General features: G+C 39.6%; 1 protein-coding gene across 1 annotated transcript in view; it reads right to left on the minus strand.

Annotated features, from left to right (window-relative positions):
* Window positions 1–988: 988 nt before the first annotated feature.
* The window catches only part of Pak1 (p21 (RAC1) activated kinase 1), a 123770-nt gene continuing 110858 nt past the window's right edge, over window positions 989–13900 (minus strand). Inside the window, 3 exon segments of the mRNA XM_052158304.1 lie at window positions 989–2273; window positions 10280–10417; window positions 13152–13348. Coding sequence (XP_052014264.1) covers window positions 2187–2273; window positions 10280–10417; window positions 13152–13348 — 422 coding nt within the window. The 3' untranslated portion in view covers window positions 989–2186.

Raw genomic sequence — 13900 nt, forward strand, 5'->3', positions numbered from 1 at the left:
GCCTTTAGACCTACAACAGCTGTTGTTGCATTCATTCTCCTTAGAGTTCTCTCTTTCAACTCAAAGTTGAATCTGTGCTTGTCTTAACAAGTTAGAATACTGATCTGCCTAGCTTCAGTACTCTCAGTTCTTAGGTTAGACCTATATACAACTACATCATTCTTAGAAATAATCTTGAGGGGGAAGAACCAACCTGGGAAAATGAGCTGCTGTGGAATATATTTGTATATTGTGAAAGCATAGCCACATATGACTTCACCTAAGAGTAGCACTGGTGACAACTGGGAGTTGGGGCTGGCATAAGGGAATGGCAAGATGAAGACAGTTTGAGGCTACTAGATGTGTTCTATTTCTTATATGGGCACTAAAGACATGCATATTTATAATTATTCTTTAAATGACACACATTTTGGCTTTTTGTTTTTGCTAAATTCTTTTAATGTTATCTAAACTAAAAATGTTTTTAGAAAGTGTGGTGGTTTGAATAGGAATGGCCCCCAGGATTCACAAATTCAAATGCCTGCACATAGGGAGTGGCAGTATTAGAATGTGGGACTTTGTTTGAAGAAGTGTTACTAGGAGTGGCTTCTGAAGTCTAAGAAGCTCAAGTCTGACCAGTGTGACAGTCTCCTGCTGCTTGTGGATAAAGATGTAGAACTCTCAGCTCCTTCTCCAGCACCATGTCTGCCTGCAGGCTGCCATGTTTCCCACTAGGACAATAATGGAGTCTGAAATCTCTGAAATATAACCCAACCCCAATCAAATGCTTTCCATTGTAAGAGTTGCCATGGTTGTGGTGTCTCTTCACAGCAATGACTCCCTAAGGAGGGCAGAAACAAAAGACTACAGATGGATGACTATAATGGTAAAGGGGTATCCAACTGCAACTTATTTTCAAACAGTTTATGAAGAATCATGATTACTTCATGAGAAAGGAAAACAAAAACCAAAAAAAGAGGGGGGGAGAAAAGACACATTTCCTGTAGAGTATTTTCATCTCCTTTTATTGAAGGAAATAGAAACTTGTGCTGCTGAGGCAGTAAAGACCTCTGAGCATGACAAGGTAGTCAATGGGGCTGACACGACAAGCCACAATGCTGGCCAAGCATCCTACCACAGCAGGAGAACCAAAACCATGACAAGAGCAGGAGGTAGCAAACATCCGCAATACAGGTCCACTTGCAGAGAGTAAGAATGTCCACTTGCAGAGAGCTTGGTCATGCACTTAAAAACAGGGTCCCCTTATTACTAGGAGCACATCATCTCATATTTGGAGACCTTCTCTTTTGACTGAAATAGTTAAGCTACCAGAAGATCTGAGTCCCAGGTAGAAACAGAGGCTGAGATCTTGAAATATCACACAAGTATAGCTGGACAGGTGCTGAAGCCAGCCATGTGCTAAAAGTAGCTGCACTCTCCCTCTGACCTCTCACACTTCTCTTACTCAGCATGTGCTCTAGGAAGTCTCTCAGTGCTATAAATAAGGACAGAGTGCAGGCAGCAGCCTAGGGGATGCAGGGAATCAAAAGCTGCTACATAGCTAAGACCATTTCACTAGAAATAGCACAGGGAACGCTATTGGGTCATGGTTCTCCAAAACAGCTGCTAGAAGCACACACAAAGAAAAACATGGTAGTTCTCCCATGTCAGGATCAGCTGCACCAAGGTCGCGGTTCAGGAAACAGAGCTTCTTCATGTCCCTGGCAGATTATCAGGCCCCATGGCATTTCAAAGCTGTTACAGTTTTCAAATACAATGAGGTGTTTGGACAATTTGGTCATAGAAATAAAAAACTAAAGAAATTTCAACTGATCGCAAATCGATAATGCTATCAAACCCTAAGTTTATATACTTAAGAACTGATTGTGAGGGTTAAGGAATGGGATGGTTGAGATTCTGTTTCGTAGAAACAGGTTTATTCAGGTAAACCCTTGCTCATCAGTCCCCTGCATGCCTACAAACTGGAAGGGAATTCCTATTTAGAAATGGCCTCTGCTGGATTAGTTGTCCAGTTGCAGTTCTCTTCAGTGCCAGACAGTTTCCAAGGATCAAAGTCTTGAGAGCACTAGATCAGGAAATGGGAGAAGCAAGGAAAGGAGAAGAGAACATGAGGGGTCGAAGTTCCTGAAACCAGTGTTTTTTGTTTCATAGAAGGCTTGGCACATGAGGCTGGGGTGGGTGTGGTTTCAGTGATTGTTCTTGGTTGCCTCTTTTGCTGCAGCAATTAGTGGAGTCAGGCTAGAGAGGGGCTTGGCAATCTTCAGGAACTGATGCTAGAAGAAGAAAAGGCAAAAGGAGTATGAATATTTGCCATTCTTATATAGCAGTCAGTATAAGACAACAACGGCACCAGTGCCGGATCATTCTTGAATTGAAGGAGAAAAGTTATTTGACTTATTTATTCATATTTTTGTATGTGTGTGGGTGCATCCATGCCATGATGTCCGTGTGTGTAGGTCCATTTGCAAGAATGAATTCTCTTCACTATTACAGGTACAGTAAAACTGTCCTCAGGTTGTCAGACTTTGCAGCAGGTGCTCATACTCATTGACCAAGTTATCTCATTGACCAAGTACACAAGTTTTATTTGTAAGTCAGTAACTATTTTTTTAAAAAGCTAAAAAAAATTAAAAGTTTCGTATTCATATTGAAATTATACAGAAGAATAACACAGTAACTAATACACTGACAGCACAATGGATCCACAGACATTTCGAGTGAAAGAAGTGAGACAAAAAGTTCATTTTGTATGATTTTGTTTGTTCCTAAGTAAAATTAACCTCTTGCAACAACAGAGTAATAATTCTTTCTGGAGAAGACACCTATCTTTAGTCTTAAACTCCAGACCTCAGCCTATTAGCTAGAACTATAAGCATGCACCATATGTTGCTAAGAATCTTTTGTTCAATCTTTGACTCTAGCAAGGCTAAATGTTCCAGTTAGGACTTTAAGGTTCTTTACAAAATTACATTGGAATATATTTTAAGCCATACTTCCAATTTAAAAAACTATTTAAGAGAAAATACCATATGAAACTGTTATAGATAATATTTCTTTTCATAACTCAGAGCCTCTTACCTAAATTGGTGGGTTGGTTTTAGGGTTTGTTTTTGTTTTTTACATTTGTCTTGAAGATATAAACTCTTCCATTTGATAATAAAGATCAGAGCTAAATTTCCTTTTCTGAGCAAATATGAGGTTTATAATTACTTAACACATCTCATTCTATCATTCTTATAATCCCTATAGTTAGTATTACTCTGTATGTGAATAGACACACACATGGAGATATATACAGAGACACTCTTTGCTGAAAGTTGATTCAACTCTTATTGTGGGTACAGGATACATAGAGGAATAGAGAACTATGGATGATCTTGGCTAAAGCTCGAAGTTATGAATTCCAATATATAATCCTATATATTTCTATCTATATATATGTTCTCACAAGAGAAGCAGATATGAATCTTCATGCTTAAAGTTTCTGAAAAGTCTAGGATTTGAACACTGACAAGTTAAGGAGATTAGGAAAATCTTTACTAACCCCATATCCAACAGAGGGGCTAATATACAAAATATATAAAGAACTCAAGAAGCTAACCTCCAAAAAAACCAAAGAACCCAATCAGAAAATGGAAAACAGAGAATTCACAACAGAGGATTCTCAAATAGCCTAGAAGCACTTAAAGAAATGTTCAAAGTCCTTGGTGATCAGGGAAATACAAATCAAAACAACCCTGAGATTCTACCTTACATCAATCAGAATGGCTAAGATCAAATTCTTAGGTGACAGCACATGTTGGTGAGGATCTGGAAAAAGAAGAACACTATTCCATTGCTGGTGGGATTGCTAACTGGTACCACTCCTCTGGGGAGGTTCCTCAGAAAACTGGAAATATATCTACCTGAGGACCCCATTATACCACTCTTGGGCATATATCCAAAACATGCCCCGGTGCATAGCCCACTAGGAGAGAGTGATCTCCCAGCAGTGCTTTCACTTTTGAGCTCAAAGGAGTAAGGACACAGGCAAACAGGCCCACAGGAGGAACAAACTCCAGCCAGACACAATAATACCAACTAACACCAGAGATAACCAGATGGCGAAAGGCAAGCACAAGAACCCTACCAACAGAAACCAAGGCCACATAGCAACATCAGAACCCAGTTCTCCCACCACAGTAAGTCCCGGATACCCCAACACACTGGAAAAGAGTTGGATTTAAAATCGTATCTCATGATGCTGATAGAGGGTTTCAAGAAAGACTTAAATAACTCCCTTAAAGAAATACAGGAGAACATTGGTCAACGGGTAAAAGTCCTTAAAGAGGAAACACAAAAATCCCTTAAAGAAATACAGGAGATCATGAGTCAACAGGCAGAAGCCCTTAAAGAAGAAACACAAAAATCCCTTAAAGAATTACAGGAAAACACAAACAATCAAATGAAGGAACTGAACAAAATCATCCAGGATCTGTAAGTGGAAGTAGGAACAATAAAGAAATCATAAAGTGAGACATCTCTGGAGATAGAAAACCTTGGAAAGAATTTGCAAGCATCAACAACAGAATACAGGAGATAGAAGAAAGAACTTCAGGTGCTGAAGATACCATAGAAAATTTTAACTCAACAGTCAAAGAAAATGCAAAATGCATAAAGCTGGTAACCCAAAACATCCAGGGACTCTAGGACACAATGAGAAGACCAAACCTAAGCATTATAGGTATAGACAAGAGCGAGGATTTACATATTAAAGGCCCAGTAAATATCTTCAACAAAATTGTAGAAGAAAACTTCCCTAACCTAAAGAGAGAGATGCCCACGAACACACAAGAAGCCTTCAGAACTCCAAACAGACTGGACTAGAACAAAAAGTCCTCCCAGCACATAATAATCAAAACACCAAATTCACTAAACAAAGAATATTAAAAGCAGTAAGGGGAAAAGGGCAAGTAACTTATAAAGGCAGACCTATCAGAATCACACCAGACTTCTCACCAGTCATTGAAAGCTAGAAGATCCTCATACAGACCCTAAGAGAACACAAATGCCAGCCCAGGCTACTATACCCAGCAAAACTCTCAATAATCATAGATGGAGAAACCAAGATATTCCATGATAAAACCAAATTTACACAATATCTGTCCACAAAGCTAGCCCTACAAAGGATAATTGATGGAAAACACCAACACGAGGAGGGAAACTACACCCTAGAAAAAGCAAGAAAGTAATCTTCCAACAAACCCAAAAGAAGATACCCACACAAACATAAAAATAAACAAACTCAAAGAAAAAAACCGCATGCTCATTTCATTGGATGTTGAAAAAGCATTTGACAAAATTCAGCATCCTTTCACGCTTAAAGTCTTGGAAAGAACAGGAATTCAAGGCCCATACCTAAACATAGTAAAAGCAATATTCAGCAAACCGGTAGCCAGCATCAAACTAAATGGAGAGAAACTTGAAGCAATCCCACTAAAATCAGGGACTAGACAGGGCTGCCCACTTTCTCCTTATCTTTTCAATATTGTACTTAAGGTACTAGCTCGGGCAACATAAGGAGGTCAAAGGAATACAAATTGGAAAGGAAGAAGTCAAACTATCATTATTTGCAGATGATATGATAGTATACTTAAGTGACCAAAAAATTCCACCAGAGAACTCCTAAAGCTGATAAACAACTTCAGCAAAGTGGCTGGTTATAAAATCAACTCAAGCAAATCAGTAGCCTTCCTATACTCAAAGGATAAGCAGGCTGAGAAAGAAATTAGGGAAATGACACCCTTCACAATAGCCACAAACAGTATAAAGTACCTTGGGGTGACTCTTACCAAACATGTGAAAGATCTGTATGACAAGAACTTCAAGACTCTGAAGAAGGAAATGGAAGAAGACCTCAAAAAATGGAAAAACCTCCCATGCTCATGGATCGGCAGGATTAATATAGTTAAAATGGCCATTTTGCCAAAAGCAATATACAGATTCAACGCAATACCCATCAAAATCCCAACTCAATTCTTCATAGAGTTAGAAAGAGCAATCCTCAAATTCATCTGGAATAACAAAAAACCCAGGATAGCTAAAACTATTCTCAACAATAAAAGAAATTCTGGGGGTATCAGTATCCCTGACCTCAAGCAATACTACAGAGCAATAGTGTTAAAAACTGCATGGTATTGGTACAGTGACAGGCAGGCGGATCAATGGAACAGGATTGAAGATCCAGAAATGAACCCACACACCTATGGCCACTTGATCCTCGACAAAGGGGCTGAAAACATCCAATGGAAAAAAGATAGCCTTTTCAACAAATGGTGCTGGTTCAACTGGAGGTCAGCATGCAGAAGAATGGGAATTGGTCCATCCTTGTCTCCTTGTACTAAGCTCAACTCCAAATGGATCAAGGACCTCCACATAAAGCCAGACTCTCTGAAGCTAATAGAAAAGAAACTGGGGAAGACCCTTGAGGACATCGATACAGGAGGAAAGTTCCTGAATAGAACACCAATAGCTTATGCTCTAAGATCAAGAATTGACAAATGGGACCTCATAAAATTACAAAGTTTCTGTAAGACAAAGGACACCATCAAAAGGGCAAATCGGCAACCAAGAAATTGGGAAATGATCTTCACCAACCCTACATCAGATAGAGGACTAATATACAATATATAAAGAACTCAAGAAGTTAGACTCCAGAAAACCAAATAACCCTATTAAAAATGGGGTACAGAGTTAAACAAAGAATTTTCATCTGAAGAACTTTGGATGGCGGAGAAGCATCTTAAAAAATGCTCAACTTCATTAATCATTAGGGAAATGCAAATCAAAACAACCCTGAGATTTCACCTTACACCAGTCAGAATGGCTAAGATTAAAAATTCAGGAGACAGCAGATGTTGGTGAGGATGTGGAGAAAGAGGAACACTCCTCCACTGCTGGTGGGGTTGCAAATTGGTACAACCACTCTGGAAATCAGTCTGGCGGTTCCTCCAAAAACTGGGCACCTCACTTCCAGAAGATCCTGCTATACCACTCCTGGGCATATACCCAGAAGATTCCCCAGCATGTAATAAGGATACATGTTCCACTATGTTCATAGCAGCCCTATTTATAATTGCCAGATGCTGGAAAGAACCCAGGTATCCCTCAACAGAAGAGTGGATGCAAAAAATGTGGTATATCTATACAATGGAGTACTATTCAGCCATTAGAAACAATGAATTCATGAAATTCTTAGGCAAATGGATGGAGCTGGAGAACATCATACTAAGTGAGGTAACCCAGACTCAAAAGATCAATCATGGTATGCACTCACTAATAAGTGGGTGTTAACCTAGAAAACTGGAATACCCAAAACATAATCCACACATCAAATGAGGTACAAGAAGAAAGGAGGAGTGGCCCCTTGTTCTGGAAAGACTCAGTGAAGCAGTATAGGGCAAAACCAGAACAGGGAAGTGGGAAGGGCTGGGTGGGAAAACAGGGGGAGGAAAGGGGGCTGATGGGACTTTCAGGGAGTGGGGGTCCAGAAAAGGGGAAATCATTTGAAATGTAAATAAAAAAATATATCGAATAAAAAATTAAAAAACAAAACAAAAACAAAACAAAATAACAGGAAGCTACAATCACTTAACAACAATGGACTCAACTCCCCAATAAAACATAGACTAATGAAATATTTCTCATGTAAATCTTCAGTTTTATTAGAAAATGTTTGTAATTCCCCTTTTAATTAATTTAGTAATGTTTTTATGTATTATTTTTCACGATACTCTTCAATTTTAATCTGTCTTTCTATATATTTCCTCTATTTTATCAGAAATGTTTTCAATGTAAATCTCTCCCCCCCCCCAAGGAAAAAAAAAATCAAAGGATTTTTCTGAGGGTTTCTCTGTGTAGCCCTGGCTGTCCTGAAACTCACTCTGTAGACCAGGCTGGCCTTGAACTCAGAAATCTGCCTACCTTGCCTCGGAGTGCTGGGATTACAGGCATGCGCCACCACTTCCCGGCAATCTTTGATTTTATCACAAATGTTTCTAATTTTACCTTCAATTAATTTAGAAAGAGTTTTTATATCTACCATTTTATATGTAAAATTTTCCATGAAAGTCAATTTTAACGTGTTTGTCTATATATTTCTTGAATTTTAGCAGAAATATTTTCCATGTAAATCTTCAATTTTATCTGAAAATGTTTATAATTCCACCTTCAATCAACTTAGAATTATCTTTATGCCTATCATTTTATCTGTATAATTTCCTTGATAATCTTTCATTTTAACATGTTTTTCTATATATTTCTTTAATTTTATGAGAAATATTTTCCTTGTAAACCTTCAAGTTTATCAGAAAATGTTTATAATTTCACTTTTAATCAAATTAGGAATACTTTTATGCCTACCATTACTATATCTATATAAAATTTTCCACGATAATCTTCAATTCTAACATGTTTTTCTACATTTTTCTACAATTTTATCAGAAATATTTTCCACGTAAATCTTCAATTCTATCATAAAATGTTTCTATCCCTTATTTCAATTAATTTAGCAATGTTTTGCATGTCTATCACTATACTCTTTAATTCTCGATGAAAATTGTCGATTTTAACATGTTTATATGAAATATTTTCCATGTAAATCTTTAATTTTAACATAAAGTTTACTTCCCTTTTCAATAAACAAAACAAAACAAAACAAAAAAATCATGCCCCTTCGTGCCACAGGGGCACATGTTCCACTATGTTCATAGTGGCCTTATTTGTGATAACCAGAAGCTGCAACAACCAGATGACTCACACAGAAGAATGGATACAAAAAATGTGGTTCATTTACACAATGGAATACTACTCAGTCATTAAGAAGGAGGACATCATGAGTTTTGCAGGCAAATGGACAGAACTAGAAAGTATCATCCTGAGTGAGGTAACTCAGACCCAAAAGGACATGCATAGTATGTTCGAATTTTCTGAATATCCTCCCGATTGATTTCCAGAATAGTTGTACCAGTTTGCAATCCCACCAGCAATGGAATAGTGTTCCTCTTTCTCCACATCCTCACCAACATGTGCTGTCATACATACTCACTAATAGGTGGATATTAGCCAAAAAAGTACAGAATACCCAGGATACAATTCACAGAACTCAAGAAGGTCAACAAGCAGAAGGGCCCAAGTAAGGATGCCTCAATCCCAGTTGGAAGAAGAAAGCAATCACAGGGGGTGGGGGATGGGGCAGCGGGAGGGGAGAACTTGGGTGGAAAAGAGGACAAGAAAGGAAAAAGGGGAATATGATCAGGTATGAGGGGACAGGACTGAAGCCCTGAGGGCCAGCAGAAAGAATGGAAACAGACAACCTCAAGAGGTAAGAGGTAGGGGGACCCTCTAGAATGTACCAGAGACCTGGGAGGTGAGAGACTCTCAGGACTCAAGGGATAGAACTTTAGATGAAATGCCAGTGGGGAGAGAGAAACTTGCAGAGTCCATCCCCAGTAGAAAGACAGGACATCAAATGGAGAGATGGTGTTGCTATCCCATTATCAAAAAAAATTCTGACCCAGAATTGTTCCTGTCTGAAAGAACAGCAGGGACAAAAATGGAGATGAGCCTGAGGGAAAAAGGGGGTCTAGTGAGAAGCCCAATTTGGGATCCACCTCGGGAGGAGGCTCCAAGGCCTGACACTATTACTGATGCTATGGTGTGTTTACAAGCAGGAGCCTAGCATGACTGCCCTCCAAGAGGCCCAGCAAGCAGCTGAAAGAGTCAGATGCAGATATTTACAACCAACCAATGGACGGAAGCTGAGGACTCTCATGGTTGAATTAGGGAAAAACTGGAAGAAGCTGATGAAAACAGCAACCAATAGGAAGACCAGCAGTCTCCACTAACTGGACTCCTGGAGAGCCCTCACACACTGAGCCACCAACCAGGCAGCCAACACCAACTAATATGAGGACCCGAATACATATACAGCAGAGGACTGCTGGGTCTGGACTCAGTCAGAGAAGATGAACCTAACCCTTGAGGGATTTGAGCCCCCAGGGAGTGGAGAGGTCTGGTGCGATGTGGACAGGGACATCCTTTTGGAGATCAGGGCCTGGGGGGTGGCGGGGTACAGAATGAGGAACAGTCTGAGGGCAGACTTGGCAAAAGCCCAAGAGTGACAGTCAGGGAGCTAGAAATACAAAGTGAAATGGTAGGAAAGAAGCCTAAAATCAGCAACCTCAAATAAAAATGAGATAAAAAGGCTTGGGTAGGAATCACCCTGCAAAAGGACAGTTACCTGCAGTAGCTCTTTAGCCGAACCTCTCTTCTCCACATCCATCTCAAGACAGCGGTTCAAAAAGTCCCGGAAAATAGCTGACAACTTCTCTGGGTTCTGAAGCTCTGGCGTTCCATTGGTAGCAATAAGGTACAAGGCCTAGCAGTACAAATGAAGAATCATGTTATGTTCTCACTGAGGCTCTCTCTGTTAGTATCAAGACACATGCTTTAAAAATACAGCCAGCTTCTGCATGCTCTAACTCACAGCTCTGACGCAGCTTTGATGTCCTGAGGAGAATATACTAACCTAAGGATCAAGTTTAACATTCAAGGTCATGTGACCCTATAATATGTACCTAACATATAATTTCTTTCCTAATAAAACAATGTTTTATATATCCACAAAAAAAGAGTGCATTTGGAAAGCACTTTGCAAACTTATGAGGTGTTACAAACCTAAGGGCTTATTCTTCACTTTGCATGGCTAAACATCTCTTTAGTTGTTGGTAGAAATCTGCTGCTGACACTTTCAGCCAAGAGGATTGTAAGAAGTCATGCTCGGCTAGGCAGCAACTGTTTCTCTGCTGCTTCCCTGCCCCCAATATGAAGCTGCTCTTGGGAGAAGAAAAACATAGTGACAGTAAACCTCCATAAACACTAAGCTCTTTAATTATAAAGCTCTCTTTTTTCTCTTTCTGTCTATCTCTCACTCTTGTTTGTTTGTTTTGTTTTTCAGGACAGAGTTTCTCTGTGTAGCCCTGGCTGACCTAGAACCAACTCTGTACACTAGGCTGGCCTTGAACACAAGAAATTTGCCTGCCGAGGACTTCTAGTGCTGGGATTAAAGGTGTGCACTGCCACACCCAGCTACATGACCATAGCAACTCAGAGTAAGAGGCGGGGCAAAAATGATTATCCCCATTTCACACGTAAGGCTATCCAGCCATTGCATTCACTGTTCTTCTGACTGCACGTGCCAACTCTAATCGCAGTGTTATTTCTACCATAGCACACTGATTACCTTCGTATATGAGGCAGAGGAGAATGTGTTACATGTGGAGTGAGAGAGCAAAGCTGGGACCGAAAAGTAGAAACTAGAGAAGAAAGTTTCATTTTGAGATAATGAAGCACTTTCCAGCAACTGGAACTATCCAAGGGTGATCTGAGCATGTAGTTAAGGGTAGTTACAGAGAATTCCTGTACTATACGGGAGGATGAACTAAATGAGAAAGTAAAAACAAAGTAACTTCATATTTGCCCAAAATCAAAATCACCACCTTCCTTGCATCTTTATTGTATACTGTTTCCTTTCCCATTGCCACCAATTCCCTTCCATTAGCTAACACACAATCTTTAGCTGCCCTTTTTCAACTCTATAAGAGACTGCTCCATTTCCCTGTCACCCTTCATAACAAAACTCATGTAAGAGAAGAAAACACTTGTTAAAAATCACCTCAGTTTTCTCCTTTTCTGCTCTTATGGGTTTGTTGAAGTTAGGCAATGTTAGACTTTGTTGAAGTCCCACCAATCTATTAACTGCTGGAGGCAGAGTTTCAGAGCTTAAGGTTTTGTTTGCCCTACTTCCAGTTTGTTCTGTGGTTTATATGTATTTCAAGATAGAAGCTCTCAGCATCCAGTTCCTGCTAACACACCTGCCACTTCCCTACTATCTTGAACTCTTATCCCCTTGGAACCATAAGCACAAATAAGTTCCTTTCTCCTATAACTTACCTTTGGTCACAGTATGTTAATTATAGCAGATTAAACAGAAAAGTAATGCAAAGGACAACTGAATTTGTCAGCAAGTCATGCTGTAGTGACTGCTGGTTCCGCCCTCTTTACTATCCAAGACATCTTGGCAGCTCTTCCTTCAACACTTCTCAAATCTGCTTCTCATCTGTATTCTGACCAATGTCACCTAAGCTACCACTCTTGTCTGAACTATCGTATTAGTCTCTCACTATTTCCTAAAGAAGCAGCCTAAGGATTCATTTCAAGCAAAGACTGCATCCTCTTGTTATCTAGCTGAAAATCCTTTCTAATGATGCACAATAAAAGCCAAGTTCTCACACTGGCCCATAAGACTTAGTGGCTAGCCCTTTCTGACTCTGGCTACTTTCTCCTCACTTCTTCTTGGGAAATAGCTTCCTTTGATTTTTTTCATGACAAAAAAACAAATCAAATTCTTGATACCTGGAAACTCTTGCATGAGACTAAATCTCACGGCTAACTCCTTTAACTCCTTCATGTTTCTGCTGAAATAAATAATAAGAGAAAACTTTCCTCTAAATAAAACCTTCCCTATCACTCTGTCAATTGCTCTTCTTCTACAGTCTTTCCATAGCAGTTACTATCTGTTACTATAGAATCATTTGGTATTATCAGAACAGTTTCTTGTATATAATCAGAACTCCGCTCTTCCTTCCTTCCCCCACCCTCCAATTCTAGGATTGAGCTCTAAAACTGAGATATATCTCCAGACCACTTAATATTTTATATTCATTTATATTTTAAATTCAACATTATCGGCTGAATGCATTATATATATATTTAGTGTGAGCACATGTGTATCACATATCTCGTGTGGGAGTCAGAGGGCAGGCTGTGATAATTGGTTCTCTCTTTTTACCATGGATGTCCCAGGGAGTAAACTAAAGTCGTTAGACTTGGCAGGAAGAGCCTTAACTCACTGAGTCATCTTACCAGATTCTCATTTATGCTTTTGAGACAAGTTTGTCTCAAACTGGTAATTTTCTTATTTTAGTCTTGTAAGTCTAGGAGTACAAGAATGTAGAACTATGCCCAGGTATACAAAGAGAAGAGCCTGAGTACAGTTTCCTGGGATTAGAGACAGCAGCCCAAATACATTGCAAGAAGATGAGAACACTTACTCTCAAAGGGTTTTCATTGAGGTATGGGGGCTCCCCCTCAATCATTTCAATTGCCATAATTCCCAGGGACCAGATGTCAACCTTGGGTCCATAGGCCTTGCGTGTCACAACTTCAGGTGCCATCCAATATGGAGTTCCCACCATGGTGCTCCTTTTGCTCTGCTCTGGAGTTATCTGTGCACAGAATCCAAAGTCAGCTAGAAAGGGGGAGAAGACAGACACACTTAGGATACCCCATCAGTAAGTGCTATGTACTTACACGTGGGCAGCAAGCTTTGCTCTCTGCAATCTCTGTCTCACCAAAGCAGGACTCACTTAACTGCTACTAGTCCACCTCTCATTCAACCAATGAAAAGAAGTAGGAGAAATATTAAGAATATCTCTAGCCTCCTGCCTTTTCCTCAAACCAAATGGTTAAAAAACATTCCCATAACTCAGAATCTTATAAATAACTCATTCCATTATTGTCTGGACACAAGTCCCTGAACTAAAGCCCAACCACCAACACTTGAATATGGCCCTCACTCACCCTGTGCCAACAGTCCTCTCATAAACTTTACCTACTTGTGGCACAGCCTTTGTGTAGGCAACCGCTTTCACCTTTATACAAAAAACTACCTGTAGTTCATTCACACTATACCAAAGCTACACATATATCTAAATTGATAGAGCCAACAGTAAAGACTGTCTTCTCTGTACTTCAGAAGAGACTGGCATGTAATACATTTGCTGACTAAATAATTGAATGA

Source organism: Apodemus sylvaticus, chromosome 1 (genome assembly GCF_947179515.1).
Source record: "Apodemus sylvaticus chromosome 1, mApoSyl1.1, whole genome shotgun sequence".
NCBI lineage: Eukaryota > Metazoa > Chordata > Mammalia > Rodentia > Muridae > Apodemus > Apodemus sylvaticus.